General features: G+C 38.3%; 2 protein-coding genes across 3 annotated transcripts in view; both read right to left on the bottom strand.

The window, feature by feature from the left end:
• nalf1a (NALCN channel auxiliary factor 1a) overlaps nucleotides 1–12,403 on the bottom strand; it is a 290,651-nt gene extending 278,248 nt beyond the window's left edge. Inside the window, exon 1 of the mRNA XM_056254311.1 lies at nucleotides 11,717–12,403. Coding sequence (XP_056110286.1) covers nucleotides 11,717–12,403 — 687 coding nt within the window. The remainder of the gene's footprint in view (nucleotides 1–11,716) is intronic.
• Nucleotides 12,404–18,964: 6,561 nt separating this feature from the next.
• Nucleotides 18,965–22,664, bottom strand: lig4 (ligase IV, DNA, ATP-dependent). Of its 2 annotated transcripts, none has more exons than XM_056254308.1 (2): nucleotides 22,605–22,664; nucleotides 18,965–21,903 (listed from the first exon to the last, which is right to left on the bottom strand). In XM_056254308.1, exon 2 carries the CDS (start codon nucleotides 21,888–21,890, stop codon nucleotides 19,164–19,166), a length of 2,727 nt encoding a protein of 908 aa, XP_056110283.1. In that variant the 5' UTR covers nucleotides 21,891–21,903; nucleotides 22,605–22,664; the 3' UTR covers nucleotides 18,965–19,163. The 2 variants fall into 2 exon arrangements, with proteins under 2 accessions (XP_056110283.1, XP_056110284.1); XM_056254309.1 differs by having other exon boundaries at nucleotides 22,579–22,661.
• Nucleotides 22,665–23,586: the final 922 nt, after the last annotated feature.

Below are 23,586 nucleotides of genomic sequence, written 5' to 3'. Positions count from 1 at the left end.
CATCCCGTCGCACTCAGGGCAGCCGCCCTTGGTGAGTGCGGCCTCCGCGTGGTCACAGCCCAAGCAGGAAGCGCATAGGATGTGCCGGTCTCCACCGACGAGCGGGCCTCTGCACGAGGCACAGGTGATGCGAGGCATTTGGAACAACGCCTCAGAAATTTGCTCTTAAAATTATTTTCTGTTGAAAACCAGATTTTTTCCACAAAAATCTATTTTTCCCCAAAAATAAGTCTGGAAAATGGGGGGGTCGTCTTATATTCAGGGTCGTCTTATATTCGGGTATATACGGTACTTTTCACAGAAGCCGAGCAACATGCCACTTTTTAATGCTTGAAGAATGCAAGGTAAGATGTAAGCAAATGAATGACTGATTTTATGGTAAGTATTGAACTTTAGTGATATTAAACTTCCCCTCTAAAGAGCTGTTTAAAAATTCTTCTAAATTAATTACTATTTGCCATGTACACCAGGAAAGACAAATTATGATGTAAAGAAGTATACCAGTCATTAATTAATGGTAATGGTAAGCATTTCAATAGTATTAATTTAAATTTAAATAGCATTTACATTTCTGTATTGTGATATATTATGTGTTAGTAAGTGGTATTAAAAATTACTCTGTGCATAATGAGCTGGTGGGTTTATGGCGTGTTGTGGACTGGGTGTGGTGCGCCTATCTGTGCCAGAAAGTCCAGGGCCACTTTTTAGCCCCAGTTGACCCCTGTGTTCTATCGTGATGAGAAACATTGATTAGTGGGATCATCACACTTTATTTTGAATGTCTATTGACAGAGAAATATCATTTTTGGTGTACAGTCAAAAGTACAGATAAATTATAGATAATTTAAAGTATGGTTGCTGTAAGGGATATTACTCTAACCACACATTTAAAAGTAAAAGAGTAAAAGTACAAAAAAATCTGTCTATATATATATATATTATTATTATTTTATTTATTTTTTACTTGAGTTGTAAGTAAGCATTTAGTACACAAATTGCTTTTCGGTGGAATCTTATCGCATCGCATTAGGACACAGTGTAACCCTAAAAACATCTCACACCCCGATACACTAGAAACATATTAAAGTAACACTATGTAGTTTTTCAACCTTCATAATATATTTCCAAGACCCTTGTGATGGTACATCGACTTACAATAGGTTAAATGACACGTCTGCCATAGCCTGACGTGGTCTGTATCGCTTTTACTTGCACTATGTAACTTCGGGTTTCGGGTAGTAACCCGAGCACAAAAAGAACTACAAAATTCGACTGCTTTACGGCATACGTCATACTCTACCTTGTCTGTGGCCATTGTTGATTCCAAAGCCGGTGCTGGATAAACAGCGAGTGTGCGCGTGCGACAGTAGGCTGCGGTAGGCTAAATCATTTACGACAGCGGTAATGGACAATTCCGCTTCCAACCTGTAGGGCGACCGCAGAGGAAAAGTTCCTTGGTGTTGCTTTAAGATTAAAGTTGACTATTAATTAACAACTTGATTAGTGCAAGGCCAACAGATTCCCAGACTGGTTGATATCAACTTTATTATGGGTGTCTCCTTCCAGTGAGAAGATCAATGGAGGAAGGAGCGTGAATCATGTTCCCTTCATCCGGGAGTCGCCATATATGCTGTTTCATTGAAAGAGTGTCTGCACCAAATAAAATGCCTTCTAGGGAGCCAAGAATGTGAAATTTAACTGTGACCACTGCTCCATTCAACTAAAAAGCAACTGTGAATAGGCTACTGTGTTAAAGGGGAACTTGGCAACTCTAGCCATTTCTTAGCTGATTTTCACTTTTGTTGTCACATGTTTTCTAATCGAGCTCCCCCTACAGCTGTGGGCCGTATATTTCACAACACTGTCATAATAAAACTCACTTGCTGCACCCTTCTCCCCCTTTCTACTCATGTGCTTTTGTTATTATCAGAGCCGGCCAACTTTATCGTGTGGAGCTATGTCTACCGAGGTGGGTCATAGAATCATAGAATTATGTCGAATTGCCATAAAGCAGTTCGTGTTTCTCGCTCGTTCTCGCTTCTCACGAGACTTCCTATTTCCAGGACTTCCTTACCGGGACGTTAGTCCCCATGTTGCAAGGTTGGTTTTCCGCCTGGGAACGCTGGGGGGAGCAGGGAAAGTCACCATTTTCACCAGAACAGGTTATTTAACCATCCAAATGATTTCTAAACGCTTTTATTAAGTTGAAATAGTTGCCAAGTTCCCCTTTAAGGGAGTATCTACATTCAAATCTGGTTAGTTATTGCACTCTTACACTCTTACACTCTTTAATCTTTCCATTAAATAAATAAGCTGTCCATTAATGCCCTCTGAGGACATTTGCAATGCACACGGGTACACATTTGCTCTTAAATAATCTTAAAGATGCTGCATTAATCCAGGAATAATCACACTGTACCGTACTGGCTTTGTCTTTCACACCTTTTTCCTTAGTCTCTAGACAAGACACGTGGTCTGGAAACCTATATTGAGCTCTCCATTAAAGTGCAAGCCACTGTAATAGTTAAGTAGACTTAAATATATCTCACCCTGTTTTAGCCCCAGCTGGATGATCATGCGGTGAGGTTCTATGAGTCACCTCTTTAAACACTGTGTAGTGGATGGAAAGTGTGAAATCGATCATTATCCAATAAATGAGAGCTCTGTTGGAGGTTGTCAAGCCTCCAAAGATCTGCAATGCATAGAGGCTGCTGTTACAGCTTGTAGTATATTTACCAATACTACAATATTCTTTAAAACATCATGTCAATGTCACCTATTCACGAAATGCTTGTTGCTTATAGCTTTCACAACATTATGAACAATGATGTTTTAATGTTATTTTTATTTACTATGTACCTGTACTTCACACTGGGGGACCTTGAATAGTTCAGGATGTGAAAAAAATGTTCATACTTTGAAAGAGCATGAGGATTTACAGGGCAATGTTGCTCTATTGTATATGAGAGGAATCTGTTTTTTGACCAGTTAACCCTTTAAAGCCTGACATAGGACATAATAGTCAGTAAAATACATTTTTATTTTAAATGGAAACGTTTATTGATCCTTTTTTAGACAAAATGTTTTTTTTTTTGTTTTTTGTTTTTTTTTTACTAAAAAAAAATTGCATATGTGTTTTATCAGGCTTTTGTGTCCCATTTATAGTAGTGGGATATAGTAAGAACATGGAGCTTACAGTTGAGGTGGAAAAAAACACTTTAGTTTTATTAGTTTTGGTAAATTGATATTTAAAGGGCACCTATTATGCCCCTTTTCAAAAGATGTAAAATAAGTCTCTGATGGCCCCCGAGTGTGTATGTGAAGTTTTAGTTCAAAATACCCAACAGATAATTTCTTACAGCATGTTTAAACTTAAATGTAAATGAGCTTCAACTTCCGGCAAAGGGGGCGGAGCCTCATGAGCTCGCGCTCAGTGGCAGGACAATCTCATCTCACGGAATAATATTATTAAAACAGAAACTCTCAATAGCGGTGTTCATTTCCACCCGAGTCGGACAATAATGCCCACAGAGCCAGAGAATATATGCTGTATGGAGATACGGTTCTAACGTATTTGTCATCTGCTTTTATCCACTATTAATACAAGCCTGCTGTAGCGGACCCTGTCCGAATGATGGCCAAAAATATACTGATGAGTTCAATTAAGTTTATTGTACATCACACAAAAGATGAAGCGTCAATTTTACTCCAGAAAATCACTGGAGCTTAAAGGTACAATATGTAAGAATTTTGTAATAAAATATCCAAAAATCACTTGCACAGTGTGATATATTTCCTGCAGTTGTGTACTTACAATATCCCAAAAGTCTCCAAAGATTTTTTATTTCAGAGAAATTCCAATTTTAAATAAGTGGCCGTCCCGGAAAAAAAATGTCGTCTGTCAATGACGCAATATCCGCGCTATCCTCGGTTTCCGTTCATACCTATTGTTCATACTGCCAGCAATGACGTAACCATGGCGACAGACGTGGACAACTGCGTAGTGCGTAACTTTTAGCGGCATGCAGTTCTTGTTTCTTTCAAACATAGACCATGGCAAGCAGACTTTGGGACAAACAAGGAGAACTAAAATGAGGATCAATATCAGCGTGGCGTTTTTGAGATGCCGAGAGCTCCACATCCGCGACTAACTTGGACTTGACAGAGCTTCACGAGTCACGACTTGACAGCTTTATTGGACAGGTGAGCAAATGTACATAAAACAAATCAATGTTATATAATGTTAGCTCAACAGGATGAAATGTTAGAATATGGTCAGTATGTTATTCTAATGTTGATCTAGCTTACTGCTAGTTTCGTACAGCAAACAAACTAACACGTAGTATAACATTATAGCTTTCAACACACATTTAAATGCCGTTTAGTGTGATAGTGTAACGTTAGACCAAGTGAAGCAGCGCTGCGTTACCTCACAAGTTTAATTCGTCTAATAAACTGACCTGACCAGTAATCCAGCACTTGCGGGTAGTTCGGTAGAATTAAATGTCCTTATTCTTTTATATCCGCTGGACTCGCGTGTGATATCTGTCTCTTTAGCAATCGCGACCTGCTTCATACCACTGTAATGTTAAAAAACATGAATGTTTGCACTCATCCATAAACATTATTAGATCCATCAGCTTGACAGCAAGTCCCATCATTCAGCTCATCACTGCGTCATAAACCTACGCCTTTGTTATTGTTGGAAACTGCGCACTCTTGTGGCAAAAAAACCCTACATATTGTGCCTTTAATAAACGTATAAGAATTGTGCATTAAAGTCTTAACCTAGCCTAGGTTTCCCCATGCTGCCTTTGCGCAACACGATTTTATTCACGCTGCTAGGCAGCCTGGATTCCATGGACCAGATTTTCGCCTCAGAGAGGGGACCAATCACAGAACGGGGAGGGAGCAGCAAAACGATGACGACGTCTATGCGACACACTGAAGCAGTTTGTTGATACCTATGGATCAAACATGGCAGCAGACGCGAAGTTACCTTTCGATGCAGCCTTAGATATTGTTCTAAGTAGTTTAGAACGCAAGTTTATTTTGAAAAAAGAGCAGCTTTTGTCGTTAAACCATTTCATAACGATTGGCTATGAGCTACGTACAGGCGCATTTGATAGACATTCGTAGCACTCAATAAACGGCTCTGGGCATTCGTAAACTATGCCTCAAATACGAGAAAATTAACATGTGGTTCCCAGACCACGTCTCAATGAGACGTGGTCTGACGTTAGCCAGGCTAGTCTTAACCATAAACTCTCTCCCTTTCATTATCATCAACATACACAGCGAATTACACAAAACACTCGTTACAACAACTAACAGTAAACAAATATATACACACCTTTTCAAGGGGTGCTTAATAAACTGGAAAACTTTATATCCGTAAAACGACCCAAATGAACTGTAATAAAGTGCGCTTTCATTTCTGCCATTATCACTGATCAGTGACGTTAGGCCTATCGCTCCGGAGACTGTAAGCTGGATCACGAACAGTTGGTACAGATCCATCCTCAAGTAACAATGAGACTAAATGAAGACTGCTATGTTCATTCTTACATTCAACAACAAAACACCTCAATCGCTTAGAAGACATTCTTGTCTACAGCTGCGTCGAAACAATGGCGGACAGTATCAGCTCACTCAGGGTGGGTCTACGCTAAAACTGCAGTGTCAGTCAACAGTCATGGGAGGGGCTTGTGCAAAAGTATGTCACATTGCCCAGAATCTGAGAACGGGTTGTTCTGAGGCAGTGCTTATGATTTATGGGGATTTTTAAAAAAGCACTGGGTGGATTTTTATCATTATAGGGTGGTTGTGTGCACACACTGCCAACACACATTTATGTTCAAACACCATGTTAAAGTGAATTTTGCATAATAGGTGCCCTTTAAATGCTTAGATTTATGATCAAATCTCTGTAGTTTTTATTGTGGTGGGGCAAATCATATAACGAATGTAATAATGATTAAGAGATGTACGAATAAACTTTCCTCAAATGCCTGTTGTATCATATTTGATAATTACATTTTATGTATGGATAATCAAGTAAACACAAGTTGCTTCAGGGAAGTAAATGTTAATTTTGAAATACATAAAAGTTATCATAAAAGTTATTCTTATAATTACTTTATAAAAATCAATACAAATTTCACAGGAAAAAGACCACGAACTGAAGGGGGATATTTTTAGAATTACTAAAAGACGACCTTTTATTTACTAAAACAAGTATGAACTATTAATCAGAGTGCAGAAGGCATGTAGAATATTGTGTACAACAGGTTTTTGAGCACAGTTCCCATCATGGTTGTAATTTAGAGGCTTTATAGAGTTAAAGTGGCCAAATTTTGGACCCCACTGACTTTTAATGTATGGACAAAAATATTCTTTAAAATATCTTGCTTTGTGTTCTGCAGAAGAAATAAAGTCATACAGGTTTGGTAAAAACGGTGAGTAAAACGATGACAGGATTTTCACTTTTAGGTGACCTTTTTTTCCTCTGAAACAATGTACTGATTACAAATACGTGGATACCCAATGAGGAACCACAGCCTGAGATGGACAGGTGGAAGTGTGGCTTCTCTGAGGTTCTTTACAGTCCTTCCTTGGGGATTAAAGAAGGTGAATCTGTATGAAGTCTCCAAAACTCTTATTGTTGACTTGCGTAAAAATCACATTGACACTCATTAAGCCGCTGTACAGTCTCCTTGGCAACCTATCTTCAAAGGCAATGATGACCCATACAGAGGTGTTCTGACCTTCATCACGAGACCCAAGTTGCAAGCATGTGCTACAATCAGTGTCTTTATTTCAAGAAAACACTTTATCAACGGAACATGGGTTACTAGAGTAAATATCTATTTCTAAATCTATTAAAAATTATGCAAATAATCTTTAAAAAAATATGTCTCCATTGGTGTAAGCATGTGTGTGTTGGTCTGGCACATTATTACGGACCCCTTTGCAGTGGCAGTGAAGTAATGGAACTCTGGGACACTGACCTTGGTCGCGGTTGTGTCCCTCACTAGAAGGCTGCAGCAGCCCACGGCAGGCTTTTATGAATAAGCAAACATGCTCAGCATTCTAATGCTACCATGGAGACCTGACCCTAGCCACAGCTTCAACCTCTTGGCTCCACCCATCCCTCTAATCCCATCCAATCCGCTGCTTTATTTAAATGAATAGGAGTTTCAGGAGGTCTGATCCTATGAGTTCATCTGAATGGCATATTTATTAATGCAGTACACAATGACATTTAAAGAGCTCAAATAATGTGAATTGATGGGGTAAATATAAATCATACTATAATATTAATTAATATACTACACTATACTTGACCATGGACAAAAGGTTGCAAACACCATGGTGAGGTGTATCAATAGAAAGGGGGATAACTATTCAACCTGATAAGCTGGACGCCACCCATTAGGATGATTAAAAAAAGAGCCCGATTATGCAAAGCTTGAAATGAATCGGAAGTTGCTGAATCCTTTGTGTCTGGCAATTTGTGTGCATAGTTTAAAGACTAAAAACACACACAGTCACAATCACTCTTTCGCCCTTTCTTTCTTTATTGCATGTGCTAAAATGCCTAGTGTTCTATTTCTTATTAATTTTACCTCTAATTACACCTCAATTCTACTCTCAGAATTTTTTTCAATTTTTTTCAATTTTTTTTCATTCTCTTTTAGGAAGAATGTACAGATTTATTCATGTTGGAATGAGGGATTGAATATCCTGGACATTTTAATAAAAACATTTTTGAAAAAATGACCTGACTGCAAAAGATCAAAGAAATGTAAAGTCTAAAAGGAATTTGTTTTTGAGGGTAATGATAAATGTGTAGTATAATAGTAACAGATATGTAATAAATTATGTGTCTGTCTTTAACATTAATGTATAAATTGTTTTATTATTTAAAATAATGTGGACTGGTATATTATATTCTGATTTGAGCAGTATAAACACCTGATTATTAGGTTATGTGATCAGAAAGTTGTTGGCAGGGTCTAATTGTCTTAGTAAAGGGTTCAGTTTACCAGAACCTAGGACTACTGAAAACAACACCAGATTCTGACCTAAAGTTGTCTTATCTGTAAGATTACACAATTGCTACTTATTTTTCAAGGAGGGTTAATTCACTAATACAAATAATTGGGCACAAATAATTATCCTCTAAGTGGCATTTTTCACCTATGGGCAAATTTAATCGTCAACAAAGCAAGGTTTTGCCTGTCCTCTGTAACTCTGGTTTCATATCAGTTTTAGTGTTTCATGCCAGGATTTGGATAAAGAAAACCACTCCTAGAAACAGTCTTTCTGATAGTCATCTTCGGTTGGCCAACACTAATAAAAGCCCTGTTTAAATAACACAGAGAGGAGTGCAGTTGATCTTCCATGCACAGTGAGCAGTGATAGCATTAATGAGACAGAGGGGCACTGTGCGATTTTTCTAAAATAAAAAGACAAGGAAAGCGGGGGGGTGGACATCCCTTCATAAACATGATAACAACATAGGGGCTTCTGTTTTGTAACATTTGCATTTCAGATTTTCCGATCCCACTCCTTAGTATCATGCAAATTCTGAATCCACTTACAGTTGGTTAAAACAAATGAGTTATAGAATAGCACCCTGAATAGCAAAGGAATAAGTCCACCCTAAAAAAATTAAATGTTGTCGCCATTTGATTCCATCCAACATTCTTTAAAATATCTTCAAAATAATAGGAAAGCCAGATGTGTTTGTAAACGACATGACAGTGAGATTAATTACTTTTTGGGTGAAGTGGTGAACTATTCATTTAATTCAGCAATACTGGATAGAGGATATACACAAAGGGAAATGTGGAAATCTGTGTGAGGAGAGACCAATATGACTGGTTATATTGCATTGCAATGTTGAGAGAAAAGAAAAGTGTGTGAAACAGACAGAAGGGTGATAAAGACATGTCCCAAACCTGAGATAACTTGGAGGAAATGAACAAGCAATTGTGCCAAACCCTTGCGGGATCAAACCCTGCCAAATGTACCAACACTATCTATGCTCTTAGATGAATGTAAGACTTGTCTTATCTATTTTCAGAAAATAGGGTTTCATCCAAATAGCGATCAATTCCATACCAGAGGCACCTCCATTGCACATAAGAGCCAATCAGACAAAATCAAAGATCTACATCAAATATTCACAGACTATATTAAGAGGTTTTCATCCACATTTCCAATTGAAATGTAATGAGGACAGAACATTTTTAACTCGCTATGGAAAGAAACAGCAGATGTTAACTCCTAGTATCCAATTATTTTGAATCACAGTGCATGGAAAAGTCAAGGCAAGTAAAGCGAACTTCTCGTACTTAACATTTTTAATGATTAATTGAATAGGAGTGAACACTAAGTGAACACACTTTAGTGGAAAAAAAGTCAACTTTTGTTCTTCGGGACACTAAATGTTGTCCATGTTATCAGTGATGTGAATGCTTTGTCTCAGAACAGCCTAGCTGTAACATTAGTGCAACTGTGCAGAGCTCAATACAGTAGCTAAGAATAGCACACTATTGAGTAAAACCTTCTTAGTTTATTTCTCTAATCACTACCCCCCTCTTTCCATTCATTTGTTTCTTACCTATTTATAATGTCAATTTTACTGATTATTTAGCACATTTACACACAATACAAACATATACACACAGACAAATGCAACAGTGTCTCCCACACTCCAATGCAGTGCAAGGAAGATGCCGAATTAAATCAACCTGAAGGCTGATCCGGCTGTCAGAGACGCCGTGTCACAGTGATTATCCATCCTCTCAGTCTCGCTCTGTCTTGCTTTCTGTCTCTATATCTCGCCGCTTAATCACAGCTGGGACTGGCTATCCCTTGCAGCTGCTTGCCAGAGGCTCTTACTGACTCCTGCCACCTCCCTCTGGATTACGGCCTTCATTCACACTCGCTAGTAGTTTATCAGGCTTCGGTAACGTGGTTCGACAGTTATGTTAACGCTTAAAAATGTCTGTTGTCTGAGTGTGAGAAATCCAACAGGCAAAATATTCTACCACATTTCATGCATCATTTTCATTTCAAAAATCATTGATTTGTTTAAAATGCATTCAACATAAATGCACTACAAAGACACAAAATAAATGCCTTATAATGACTCAATATCTTCAGCCAGGCCAGAAATGATGAACACTTAGGTGCACAGAAGAAAAAACAATGCAAAACAAAAGACTAATTTGTGGTTACTGGCCAGAATGTATATACTCAACAAATACTTTGCAAGCATTTTATAGAAATAATTGTTCTGTATAGAGGCTGTTGCAGAGAGATTATTCATGTGGGACATTTCTGAATATCAATTATGTGGCTGTCACTTTAGTGAGAAATTTACTAAAAAAAAAAAAAATTAGGAAAAGAAACTGTACACACAGGTGTTCAAATGTTGCAATTAGCAGACAGCCTCTCTGTCAGCCTTTATCAAATTGATTTGATACAGATTACATTATTAATAATATTATTATTGTTGTTGTATTGGTTGAAAATAGCCCACAAATTCTTTATCATAATTTCATGAGCAACTTTGGAAATACAGAAGTGAATTACTTTTGTAGGAGAGCAGCAGCTATTACAGATAAAAACGTCTATTGTCATAATCTTCATTGGCATAATGATGTAGAAAAATTCAAACTGCTCATGTAACAATTAAATATGTCCCCTGCCCTGCATCAAAAGGCATGTCACCATTATTATAGTTGGTCAGTAACACGACTAAGCGTGTTTCAGCACCACGGACAGCGAACAGCCCAACAACACAGACTTCAGGCGCGTCGGTGCTGTGAGCAAGAATCGAGTCCTTTGCCAAATGAACCAGTGAATAAGCAAAACACGCCACCCACTTATTCGCCAGCTTATCGGTGCCTCCATTTAAACGAAAGATTTACAAGCTCTCGGTAAATATTTGAACATTAATTACACGCAGCAACACAAACGTAAAGAATATGGTAAGATCGCTTCCTTATCAGTACACGGGAGCTAAACACTGTGCCATTTTTTCGTCGCCCAGGAGTAGCCTAATCAATTTAAGATGACAGCGGGAGCTCGAAAATTAACCTAAATGTCAAGTTTATGGCGGTTAAGAGGGCACCCTGTTGCAGCGCGCGCAGAGTGCTGTGCAAACAAGACCATTGAGCGAGGGAAAAGACTCTTGTGATAGATTATCTGAGAAAGCACCGGTGCACTATTAGCGTTATTGAAATGTACTCGGTGGACGTGAATGAACACCTGGCGGAGCAGCTCTATATTCAGTTCAGAGAGACGCCGCGCGGGCACCTGCGCGCTGTAGAATGACGCACACACGTTGAAAGATTGGCTTTGCAGCGTTGTGTGCATTGACACAGTAACCTTGGATCAGCAGCGACATTTCCTTCGTAAGATTAAACCAAAACCATAGATTTTGCGTTGATCACGCTGCGCAGCATTGAATAAATGGAGGCACGAGGAAGGGAAAAGTTTAAATGCCTGTCTGCCATCCCCCTCAAAATGTAAAGTGGCTTTTCCAACTGATGCGAAATGCGGAAAAAATGTACAATATGAAAAGCACTTTTCCCCCTCTAAAACATCACCATGTTACTGTCACCAGTTACCATGACAACTGAGAACGAACACCCAACTCTATTCAAGGAAAAGCGAGATCCAGATAATACAACCTTACCTTACATTCTTCCATGCACGTCCGTACTGAGTACACATCCGTCTCGTATTTGTCTGCCATCATCTCAAATTCCTCATATTTTTCCTGCGCGTGCAGGTCATAACGCTGGTATGCCTGAACGCACTCACTGCATCTGTTTTGGTCGCCGTCCATGATCGCGTCAAGGCTGCAGTTCAAATTGTCCGGACTTAATGATCCGTAAAGCAAATCCATAAGAGAGTACGAATTACAAAAGGAAAGGTACAAATCGCTTATGTTCAACCACCGAGTCCCCTCCGTTTCCGAAAGGCCCCTGCACAAGTGGTCAGCGTCGACAAAAGTGAAGCAGTATTCAGACAAACTATCCGGGAGGCAAGTTTCTAGTTGCCACAAAGGTTTGGTAGAATTGACTACAAAAATAGCATCTTCGTTTCTTCTGAGGCTGCTGTGTGTTGAAGGGAGGTCGGGTCTGTGGTTTACGCTCATGTCCATTGATGCTAACTTGTCTCGGGTCCTTGTCAGTTTGGCCTCGGCGCAGAACCACAGATGATCAGAAAGTAGAACGGTTAGAAATAAGAGGGACGCTAAGGACAATCGCCATCGCTGGGCCCTCTCGGAGTCGGTGAATGGCTTCTCGTTCTCGCGGGGAGCACACCAAATTTGTAAGCCGTCATCTCGCTGCCGACACTTCCAAGCACCGCTGGTCATGTTTTAGGAAAGCGCAGCGCTGGCTGTCTCCACCGTGGGGGCTTTTCTGCCACAATAGTCATTGACGGGAGGTCTATCTTGAGTTTTGACCACTAAACGATGGCTAGCGAGCGGTCATGGCTCTCCTCCGCGATTAACTGCAATTCCCGATCAGTTGCTGAGTTCAGGGGGATTACTGCTTTCATTGTCGAATACCCTCTTGAGCTTCTCCGGAGAAAAACCCAGTTATCTGTAGCAACATGTCTCTCCCTGCTCGTCTGTCATGGGTTCCGCTCTCCCCTTTTGCGCAGAGCCGCTATAACACTGTCTGGCCGCTCGCTCTGATTCAGGGCTTTCTGGTGAAAAGCGCAAGGACTCCTCGTTTTAACACGCCGAATTTCGCCTCTTCGGTCCGACAAGTTGGGATCTTTTCAAGAGATGCATGGTTGGTGTACAAGAAAATAAGACCTCATAATCATCATGCTAGAATCTACTGTATAATACATTTACATCAACAGGTTGAACAGCCGCATATAAGCTTTTCCACTGTAAAACCAGATGTTACCACATGAAGCACATTCTCAGATATGACAAAACACAACGTAAGCAATTATTTACAAAAAGGTAGACCAACTCTTGTAATACACAACATGGATGAATGCCCGGTTTCACAGAGCTATAGGGCTAAAATGAATGTTTGTCTTAACTGAAAGCAACTTGCACTGGCATATTTCAGGATATTTAAGATAAAACATTGTGCTTTCTCAAGATGCACACCAGTAAATTATGTTTTATTTATTTATTTATTTTCTCCCTAAGGCACATTTATAAAAGCTACTTAAATGTCCTAGTTGAACTAAGACCTAATCATGTCTTAATCTAAGCCCTGTCTGTGAAACCAGGCCATAGTGTTTATGAAACTTACTGTGTTTATGAAAATAATTAAAACAAAATATTTTAGCAATAATATTTTCTTAAAGGGTTAGTTCATCCAAAAATGAAAATTCTGTTATTTACCCTCATGTCATTCCAAACCGATAAGACTTTCTTTCGCTTTGTGAAACACACACACACAGAGACACACACACACATACACAAAGTTTCTTGGAAAATGTGCCAGTGTTTGTTTTGTTTTTGATTTTGCTTGTTTGTTTTTTTCCATGTCATGACTAATGATGTTTAGGGTGTAGGTGAACTATATCTTTAAATTCAGTTCAATTTGCAACATGAAAATAAATACAAGTCAATATAATATAATAAAAAATGTAAATACTTACTGAAACCAAATTACTTGTTTGTAAACAGCCCCCTAATTAACTTTTTTCGTGTGAAATGTATGGACCTCAAGCAATCTTTTTTGCTACACCCCTTTTTCAGTTTTACTTAGTGGTGGTTAGCATTTTTTGTATGTCTCTAAGTTGACAGCCATATGGTTGGTGTGAACCTGTCACATTTGCATAAATTGACAAACACACATTCACACAGCATAATGACCCGAAGCTTGACACGTTTGAGTTGTCTAATCAACGGCATATGTGTTCATGCTTTTGCATTTTTTGCAAATGCATTTGCCCTTTCATCTCCTTTATTCTCTAATCAGCAGCAAGAGGTTTGATGTTTTGAATAGAAAGCGTAATGCTAAATGCGAGGGAAAAAAAGAAAAAAAAGCATGTGCCTAATGTGTATTGACCTGACACAAATTATTAAAATAAAATGCAATAAAAATGAAAAGGAATCTCTGTGCGTGCTATTTTCTATACACATATTTGCAATGCATGGTTTGAATTTACAATGCATGGTTTTTCCAGATGTTAAGAATTCAATAACAGAAATCAGTCTATGTCTATATTCAGTCTCAAAAAAATTTAAAAGGAGGTGTAAAAGGAAGGAAGTAGGAAAGAAAACAGGATGCACATAGAAAACACTCCACCTTCTCAAAATGCTTCTTGTGAACACAGTGTTTTTTGTTTATTTGACTCTATTTGTTATTTCTGGTCATTAACTATTATTAGTCAAGCTACAATTAAGACCTGCATTTCACTTTAAAGTAGCAATTACAGGGATTTTCCTCTTCCTCATTCCAGCAGTATTTGTCAGCTACAGGACATATGGTCACACGCTAACAACTGCTTACAACATATGCTTTGTCATGCATCAGGTTTTGCCCTATTTATGTCATCTGTTCTTGCAGTGGTTTTCAATCCTGGTCCTGGGACCCACAGCTCTGCACATTTTGTATGTCTCCCTTATTTACCACACCTGATTCAGATCATCAGCTTGTTAGGCGAGAGCTCTATGAACTGAACTTAATTTGTCAGATAAGAGACACATACCAAATGTGGAGAGCAGAGGATTGAAAATATTGAAATAACCATTCGCAAGGTCACATAGTTTATATTACATGACAATGAGTGATATCCCAACACTTTTTGATTACAAATTCTGAAAGCCTGTATATTGCTATTAAATGGATATACTGCAACGTGTTTTGTACTTGGTAAATTCATACACAACTGGTGTAAAGCTGATGCAGGTCAGGAGTGTGGGAAGTAGAGGTGCCATCTTTCAGCACACCTGAGGATGTTATCTGAAGGGCACACAATTCATAGACAAGGTCAGAGGCATTTTGTCTACATCAACTGCAGGGAACCACAGATTCAAACTGAAACTCTTATAATTAATAGGTTTCCTGTGTTAAAGAAACCAAACTGACTGACTTGAAGCAAAACAACTTTGGGCCATTGCCATTATTTATTCACAGTTATCATTACATTTGATCAGACATCATTACTGGAAACCCCTGAGAGCTCATTCGAAAAGAGCAAAATCAATAGGATTGTGAGAATTATTTTTCACAAGGATTTCATACAAAGACATTTAGATCAAAACATGCCCTTACAGAGGTGCAAGGTAAATCCTCTCTTTTCTCCACAACCCTTTTCAAACTGTTTCATCACTTCAAAGTGAAGATTCAGAAGCAGGTCAAAGACAACATATAATCCCCAGTATGTGGATTTATCCTCCCTTATCCTGAGACAGGAAACAGACAGTGAAAAATACTCAGACTGAATTCCTTATCTGAATATGAGCAGTGTCACACTCATTTAGAGGATTTTAGGCTGGGAATCTGAGACCTGCAAACTTCATTCATACATTAGGAAAAGTCACTTCCACGGCGAGTGTGCGTATGTGTGCTGAGATCATGGCATTAAAACGACAATAGTATTCAAGCTGAGCAAACACACTAAGCAAGGCTATAATTCACCAGACTCTCAAATTATACAGCATGACTCATGTGTAAGAATGTAATGTTATGATGGCTGAATTTCCACCAGTACTTTCTCACTATATTATACTTGTTTCCTGTTCCGTTTCCTTTTCATTTTGAAGACATTATTACCAGCCACAACAATAATTTATCATCATCATCATCAATATGTTTCTTTCATTAATAACTATTCTCATCTCAATAACAACCAAACATTACTGTTTTCTCTGAAAAAGACCAATGGCTCCAGACAACAGGATAAAATTATATTTATAAAAACAACTGGCAGGACATAGAGCTGTATTAAGCCAGTTGGACATACACATGACATGCAGTGTCCAAGGACACTAATTAATTCAGGAGAAATTAGAATGGTGGGTAATGAGGGTTGCCTAAAAAAATTTTTTGTCACTCCATATATGATCAACAACAGTCCAATAACTCTGTCCAATTAAAGACTAATTGCTTTTGACTAATTGCTTTTGCTTTTGTATCTTCCTTGAAAATACTGACTGACCATCCCGATTAAAAAGTGTTAGACTTGCAGGCCTTCTTTATACTGTAAAAAGATTTTGAAGCATTGGACATCCAGAATTTTTGAGTGGTTATAGAATAGTAGATCCTGGACAGTGGCTCTAAACTAACTTGAGTCCAGAGGGAAGGCACACTCATTTGCAAGGCAAATCTACCATTTTTGAGTAAAGTCTTCTGGCTCTCAATGGGGAGGAATGCATTTCTGTCAAATGCATGCTGCCATTTCCAACCTCTTTATTTCCAGCAAGCCCCAGGGTAATGTATCCTCTCTTTTCTACAGGATAAACATCCAATTACTGATGCTAAATTACTAGACTTCACTGCTCAAAGAGAGATTAGCCATGTAAGAAAACATGAGCTGCTTTCCTCTTGAAGAACAGAAAATGGACATCATAAACAAAAACAAAAACACAAATCGGTGACCTAATCTTACCAAACCCCTGATTTCAATGCAAATATATTGCTACGCCTGTATTCTAAACAATATCAGTGACCAACTTCTATCATTGCAGTCAAGCTACTGCTATAAACCCATGATAATTCCCTGACCTTCTCCATACAGGAAGCTTTCAACAGTGGGCACACCACCTAGCAGGCACTCTGACACATCTTCGGTCAGATTCATATTGCCTTCCAATGCCCTTGCTTTTCTTGTCTAAACCCATAACAACAAGATTTTCTTGCGTTAGTGTGCATCACTCTCCCTAGATCCGCACAGCGGGGTGATTTCACACTCAAAGCCCAGGATATGTGTGTGAAAGACAAAACACACACACACACACACACACACACACACAAAAGAGAATTTCATTTTAATTTTAACTTTGGCAACCACAAAAATGTATTTTTCCCAGTGCTTTATAGTTGTCTTTATTTAAAATCACACAGAAATCTGTCAGTCTGGTTTATTTACTAATTGTTGATTTCTATACCAATCTGTACCTTTTTAATTAATGAGACAATGTCCCTCCATTTAAACAATGACCATGCCATTAAAACACTGCTGCCCCATTTCACAGACAAGGTTTAAGCGTAGTCCTAGATTAAAATGTTTGAGCTGTTTTAACTGAAAGAACTTGCACTGACATATCTTATAACATGTCAGTGTTTTGTCTCAAGATGCACCCCAGTAAGGTTTTTTTATATATATATTTTTTATAAGGCATGTTTATACAAGCTTCTAATTTAACTAAGGCTGGCTTAATCTAAAGCCCTGTCTGTGAAACCAGGCCTAGGAGTTTTTCATTTTCAAAATCACTCACCCTTGAAACTTTTTGTTTTCATGGAACACAAAAGGATCTATCCAGCAAAATATCTGGGCTGCTCTTTTCCACACAATAAAAAAGGAAGGTGATTATAGAATGATCAAGCTCAAAAAAAAGTATCTGTATAGATTCAGAATGATATTGAAGTCATATTGGAGTATTCGCAGAATACTCATTTTATTTAAACAATAAAAAGCTTGACAATTTTCCTTTTTTGAGTGAACCCTTTAAAGATGTTATTGATGTTTATGGCTAACATAATACAGGAATTCCCAACCAGGGTTACAAAGTACTTTGAAAACTTTATATTTTGCTTAGTTTATTTAAAAATGTACATGTGTGTTATGATGACTTCTGTATGTGTACATTTTGTCCATTTGTTTAGAATAATATTTAGAGATAATGCTAAATTAGTAATATCAATCCAATATGACAAGTAATTCTAAACTATAAGACAAAGAGCATCGCTAAGAGAGACAGTAAAGGCCTGTTCACACTAAGAACGATAACTATATTAGCATCCACACCAGCAGACAATATTGTACTGTTTATTCTAAGCTCACCCTTCAGTTATGCTGTCTGCTGCTTTAAATGCCTGAGCTCTTTCAGCAGGATGAATTATGATTGGCTGTCAATGTTTTTATTGTTCATGAGCTGTAAAAAAACAAACAAAAAAAATTCTGAAAGTGATTCCAACAATATTGTTTCTATGTCCCTTTATAGTGGTGTGGACTCTGTTTCTCTTTTATATTTAGAACAATTTGTACTGTTATTGTTACGCCCCTGGTGTGAACTGGCCAAACTGACTATACATTCAACACAATGTCACAAAAATTGTACACGTCTGTGGAACAGTAAACAATTTCCCTCCCTAAATCACAATGTTGTCTTGGGACGATTTTTTTTTATTATGGCTCTGCAACAAATTTCCACACCAAAGCACCATCCTATACTAAATGTGGATTTCACAACTTATAACTGAGCACAAGCACATTACACTTTCCTTTTCAAAGAAGGATGGCTTTGTCACTCACACTTCACAAACTCACACCAATTACCTAGTGTAATAATATCCATATTAAACAAATGCAAATCTATCTTTACAATACCTAGACACACAGTTGACTGTGTTTGTGTGTGAAGCCTCAATCATTCTATTAGCACTCTGGAAATTAGATCTCTGGAAGCATTACAGTAACTCACATTCCAAACAATTAGAAAGTAACAGCTCTCACACAAAAAATTTGGTATGCTTGACAAGCTGTTCAAATGGAACTTCAAGCTTGTCAGAAGCTCAATTTGTCTGACTGTAACGAGTCAAGTTAATGTACAAGAAAAACACTTTTGACAGGTTCAATTAAAATTCTGAATGCTTCTTTAATAATCAAATTTAATTACACGTTATTTTGCATATAATTTCCATCTTAAGCAACAGTAACTATTATGTAATTTAAAGGGCAAAAATCGAAGGCCAACAGTCCTAAGCATTAGGTTATATCACCCCCCCCCCCCCCCCCATTTTTCAGCAGCAAAATTACACTCTTGCTAATAACAAACTTCTCATAATTCAAATTGTGATGCTTACAGTCCCATCATTAGTTTATTTAAAAAAAAATGATTGGTTACCTTTACTGCAACAGTAATGTTATGACAGCTAGTACTAAAATGCTGTAATCTTTCAGTGTTTTAACATTTTGTGTAGTAGTCTTCATCATTATATTAGGTAGTCGATCTCATCCTCTCCATGGCCTGCTTTGATGGAATCAGTCACCCAAGATTCCCGAACAATTTTGAACTTCTTAGTATAAAGTCGCCTCAGTGTCTTTAAGTCCAGAGCTCTTCTCTCACCTTCTACGATGACATGCGAGATTCCTTCTTTCAGTTCTTCCACAACTTTACCACCATGGAATCGGAATTCTAAGGCACGTGTGTCCAAACATGTACCCCGGATAATGGATTTTGGATCTTCAAAGTCCGCACACCGGTCAAAGTATGCACTGTAAGGCCTAAAAATGCTAGTGGGCAAGTCATCCCAGGCATTCTCTGCTTCTATCTTAGCCACAGAAGGACATTTAGCTTCTGTGGGGACAATCCTTTCAAAGACTTCCATCAGCTGCTGCTCATCAGTGTCAACGTAATAACTGTCTCCATACTGATCATACTCTTTAGAGAAGTGGTCCCTTGTGGAGGGTGACATATGGATCATGTGACGTGGTTGCCATGGTATAACCTGCTTATTTTCCAGACACTCCAGAAGCCAAGCAGCCCACACCACATCATGCTGGTCTGAAGAGACGAGGTTCTTCACTCTCATGTTCTGCACAGCTGCTATCACACAGTACGTGTCTTTTCCAGGGTTCTGCACAACAATGCCTCCGCAACGGGCCACACCTTTCTCAAGCTCTGCCTTGGAATGTACATCATCACCATTTATCACACAAAACTCAACATCTTCAAACATATCCGTCTCTTTGGCAACTGCTGATAAATCCTGGGATTTAAAGTGGCTAATGACTCCGATGGTCTTCTTGGCCTTGGCTACGAATTTGCGCTTCTTTTTTTCAGGCTGGTCCTCTTGGATGTGCAGATGTCTAGATGCCAGCTTTCCAGAAGCCCTGGAGCGGAACTGGCTCAGTTCGGTCAAGGTCATGCACTGATGCCACTCTTTGTCTTCTCTGATTCTTTCTATTCGGGGGAAACGCAATGTGCAGTTGGTTTTATACATTTCACTAGAAACGATCTCTGCTGCTTTGACTTGTAGGATCACTGAGTTGCGTGGTTCTATGTAAACCTCTGGTTTTTCTGTTCCACACAAGATGGCTGCTGGAGGATTATTTTTGTTGTAAACTTTCCAATGTTTGGCTAACTTCAGACCAAGATCGTACAGTTCTTTCAAAGTGTAGCCTGATCCAATGCGGCAGAGGGTGTGGAATACTGTGGGCTTTTCCCCAGGACTTGGCACCTCTGCTACCGCACAGAGAAAATGAGAGAGCATCCCGCTTCTCCGGCCTTTACCCCAGTAGCCTCCCACTATTAGCAGATCGAGTTCATCCATCAGACCGTCCACATATTCGGGCTTAATTTTCAGCCACCCTTCACCACGTTTATCTGGTTTGTAGATGGACATGGGATCCTTAATCATAATACCCTCTTCCAGATTGTCAATGGCTTCATTGAGGAAATTCACTACTTCTTGCATGGTTTTGCCATCAGATTTACTGACCAGCTGGATACGGCCTTTGATGGGGGTGAAGACAGTCTCAAGAGTTTCGTAGCGCTTCTTGAGAGGTTCGTTTCCAAACTTCTGATTGTTCACTAACAAAACATCAAATACACAAAAGCAGGTTTGCAAATCAGAGTCATCCATCAGCTTTTTAATATCAAACTTACTGCCCTTTTGCATGAAGGTCTCAGTTGTAGGGTTATAAGCCATCATCTCTCCATCCAGTATGCAGTTCACCACATGAGGTTTGAAGACATTGTGTATGTATGGTGTGAGGGAGCCCTCTAGTGGAGAGGCCCCAAACTGTTGTGTGTACTCATAAGAGTTCCTTGTATAGTATTTGTAAACATCTCCAGCTTTGTGCAGCTGAATGCGTTCACCATCGAGCTTTGTCTCAATATAGAATGGCCGGTTGCCCATTTGCTTCTCTATCTGTCTAATGTTGGCGACAGCAGCCAGCATTGGTTTAAATGCAGAAAACAGCTCAATGGAGACCTCACTAAGGGACACAGATGGATCATGAAGTTGTAGGCACACTTTATTCAGATCTGTGGTGACATTGTAGAGTTCTGATGCATCTGGATGGAAAACCTGAAGAATTGTCTCCTTGCTAATGCCAAGTTTCATGTCCTTGAGGATCATTCGAATGAGCCACTTCTGTTCCAAAGCTGAGCTCTGAGTTATCAGATGCAAAAGGCTTTTCTTCACTTGATCCTTCTGTTTGCTGGCATTGTTGACCGCTACAGAATCCAAGAAGTCGTTGACTTCCTTAATGCTTAAATTCCCCTGACTTGTACACCTTTTTTTCAGGACAAAGTAGGCTGTAAGGGCAAAGTCACCTGTTTCTCCTTGAGATGTGGTTGGAGCTCTGTAATTTAGAAGTTTGTTTGCCTCAGGTCCATTTTTAGGTAAGCCTAAAACCTCAATATACAGTTTGGCAAGCATGTTCTCTTTTATACCGTAAGCCATTCGCTCTCGTTCAAATTGAGGCACAAAGAGACGCATTGCTGCATAAAAGGAATCTGTGGTGTTGGAATTGTCCTTGTGAAGGGCTGCGTGAAAATTCCTCCATGAATCTATAAACTCCTTTAGGATTTTGCTTTTGTCTGGTCGGAGTTTGGTCTTTTGAATCTTCTCCAGAACTGTGCAGAGGTGTATGAACGGAACTTGTGCAGCAACAGAAGTCTGTGGTGTGGCATCACTTGAGGCTCCTTCCATTATTGCAAGACACCTTTGAGGGGGAAAAAAAGCAATATCAGAGTTTATCCATGGGGTTTTGATTCATGGGGTTTTTACTAGAGCTAGTAAAAATTATTTGAAGCGTATTAAGAGCATATAAATGTATATTAATTTTCTTTGAGCAGCAGTAATGTGACCTAACATTCTAACACAAGAACATGAACAGAACATTACATAACACTCATTTAATACTTAAAATAAATCAAATTAATTTATAAATAATCTCAAAATGTGACAATTTGCCTACTACTATAGACATTAAGTACAGTTAGTACACACCACTTTTACTGATATCATTTATTTGAATTATTTATCAAAATAGTGTTGCATTGCGATATTTATTTTCTGTCAAAGCATATTTTTGTTTAAGATTTTTTGTTTAAGAAAGGAAAAGATTAGTTATAATTAGTCTATCATTTGTGTAACTTAAATGGGAGCATGTCAGAATCAATGTTCTTTCCTAATAAAATTATAAAATGTTAGATTTATATTTAACTAACATTTATATATTTTTTAAATTATAAAATATATGTATATATACATTTATATATTTTTAAAATTATAAAATGTTAAACGAGTTCTTCTACAGTTTGTAAAACGCATTGTTATGGCAAATAAACATCATATTTACATAGTAGACAACATAATACAAAAAAAAATGTGTTACCCAGTTAACGAAGACTTGTAACTTACTTCTGAAACAGCAGTCAATTCAAGTCAACTTCCGTGTTATTTACAGGACGTTTAAACCGTGTCCGAGACATCAGTTTATATGATAAACAACCCCGGTTTAAATTTATAACTTGATTAAATTAGAGATTCGTTCATGTAATACTATATTATGTATGCAGCGAATCTTATAAATTCCAGCTACAGCGACATCGGGAATTTTTGTGATGTAACACAAGGCAGTTACTTCTTCTCCTGGTTTGATGGAAACTCACTCCTTTCGGACTTTACCGCCACCTATTGAACATATAACCTGAAAAAGCGAGGCATAAAACTAGGTCCAGTGATTTATGGGTTTAAAAAATAACTGGTATTACTATCTTTATGGGGACACTTACTGTACCTTTTTCTCTATTTAGACTATGCACTTTTTATTTAATTTGTTTTACATTTTCGTTGCTATGCAAGTACATTGTGTAAAGTTAGTTTTCGTTTAATTTTGGCCTTGGGCTAACCAATTTGCTTCATTTTTGTTGACAGTGGTGGTTTTGTCTTTCCTAAACAATTTATTTTTGTCTTGTTTCAAATCTCTTAATTTGTGTTGCACCCTGACCCTGGATCGGGTCTGTAACATTTTTTGATGAAACATAATTTGAAGACAGACAAGCAGAAGTCCATGAATCCAATAGTTAGCTTCACTTCCTTGTTTGAGACTCTTGTGTGTTACTGTGAACATATTGCTCTTTTTGTGATAGTGTGGGAGAAAGTGACACCAGAAGTCAAGTCAAATCAAGTCACCTTTATTTATATAGCACTTTATGCCATGCAGATTGTTTCAAAAAAGCTTTACCCTGCTGAAAAATCCAGCATTGTTGGTCACCAGCAAGACCACAACAAAACTTGTGAATGTGTTAAAAGTTGTTAAAATCATTATTTTGATTGTTGTTTAATTATGTGATTTTTAGTTAGGCACTTGGCCCTTTGGTTGAATTAATTCTCTTTCAGC

The sequence above is a fragment of the Rhinichthys klamathensis genome, unplaced genomic scaffold, assembly GCF_029890125.1.
Source record: "Rhinichthys klamathensis goyatoka isolate OS25496 unplaced genomic scaffold, OSU_Roscu_1.1 h1tg000111l_1, whole genome shotgun sequence".
Classification (NCBI taxonomy): Eukaryota; Metazoa; Chordata; class Actinopteri; order Cypriniformes; family Leuciscidae; genus Rhinichthys; species Rhinichthys klamathensis.
This window is presented reverse-complemented; position numbering and strand designations above follow the sequence as displayed.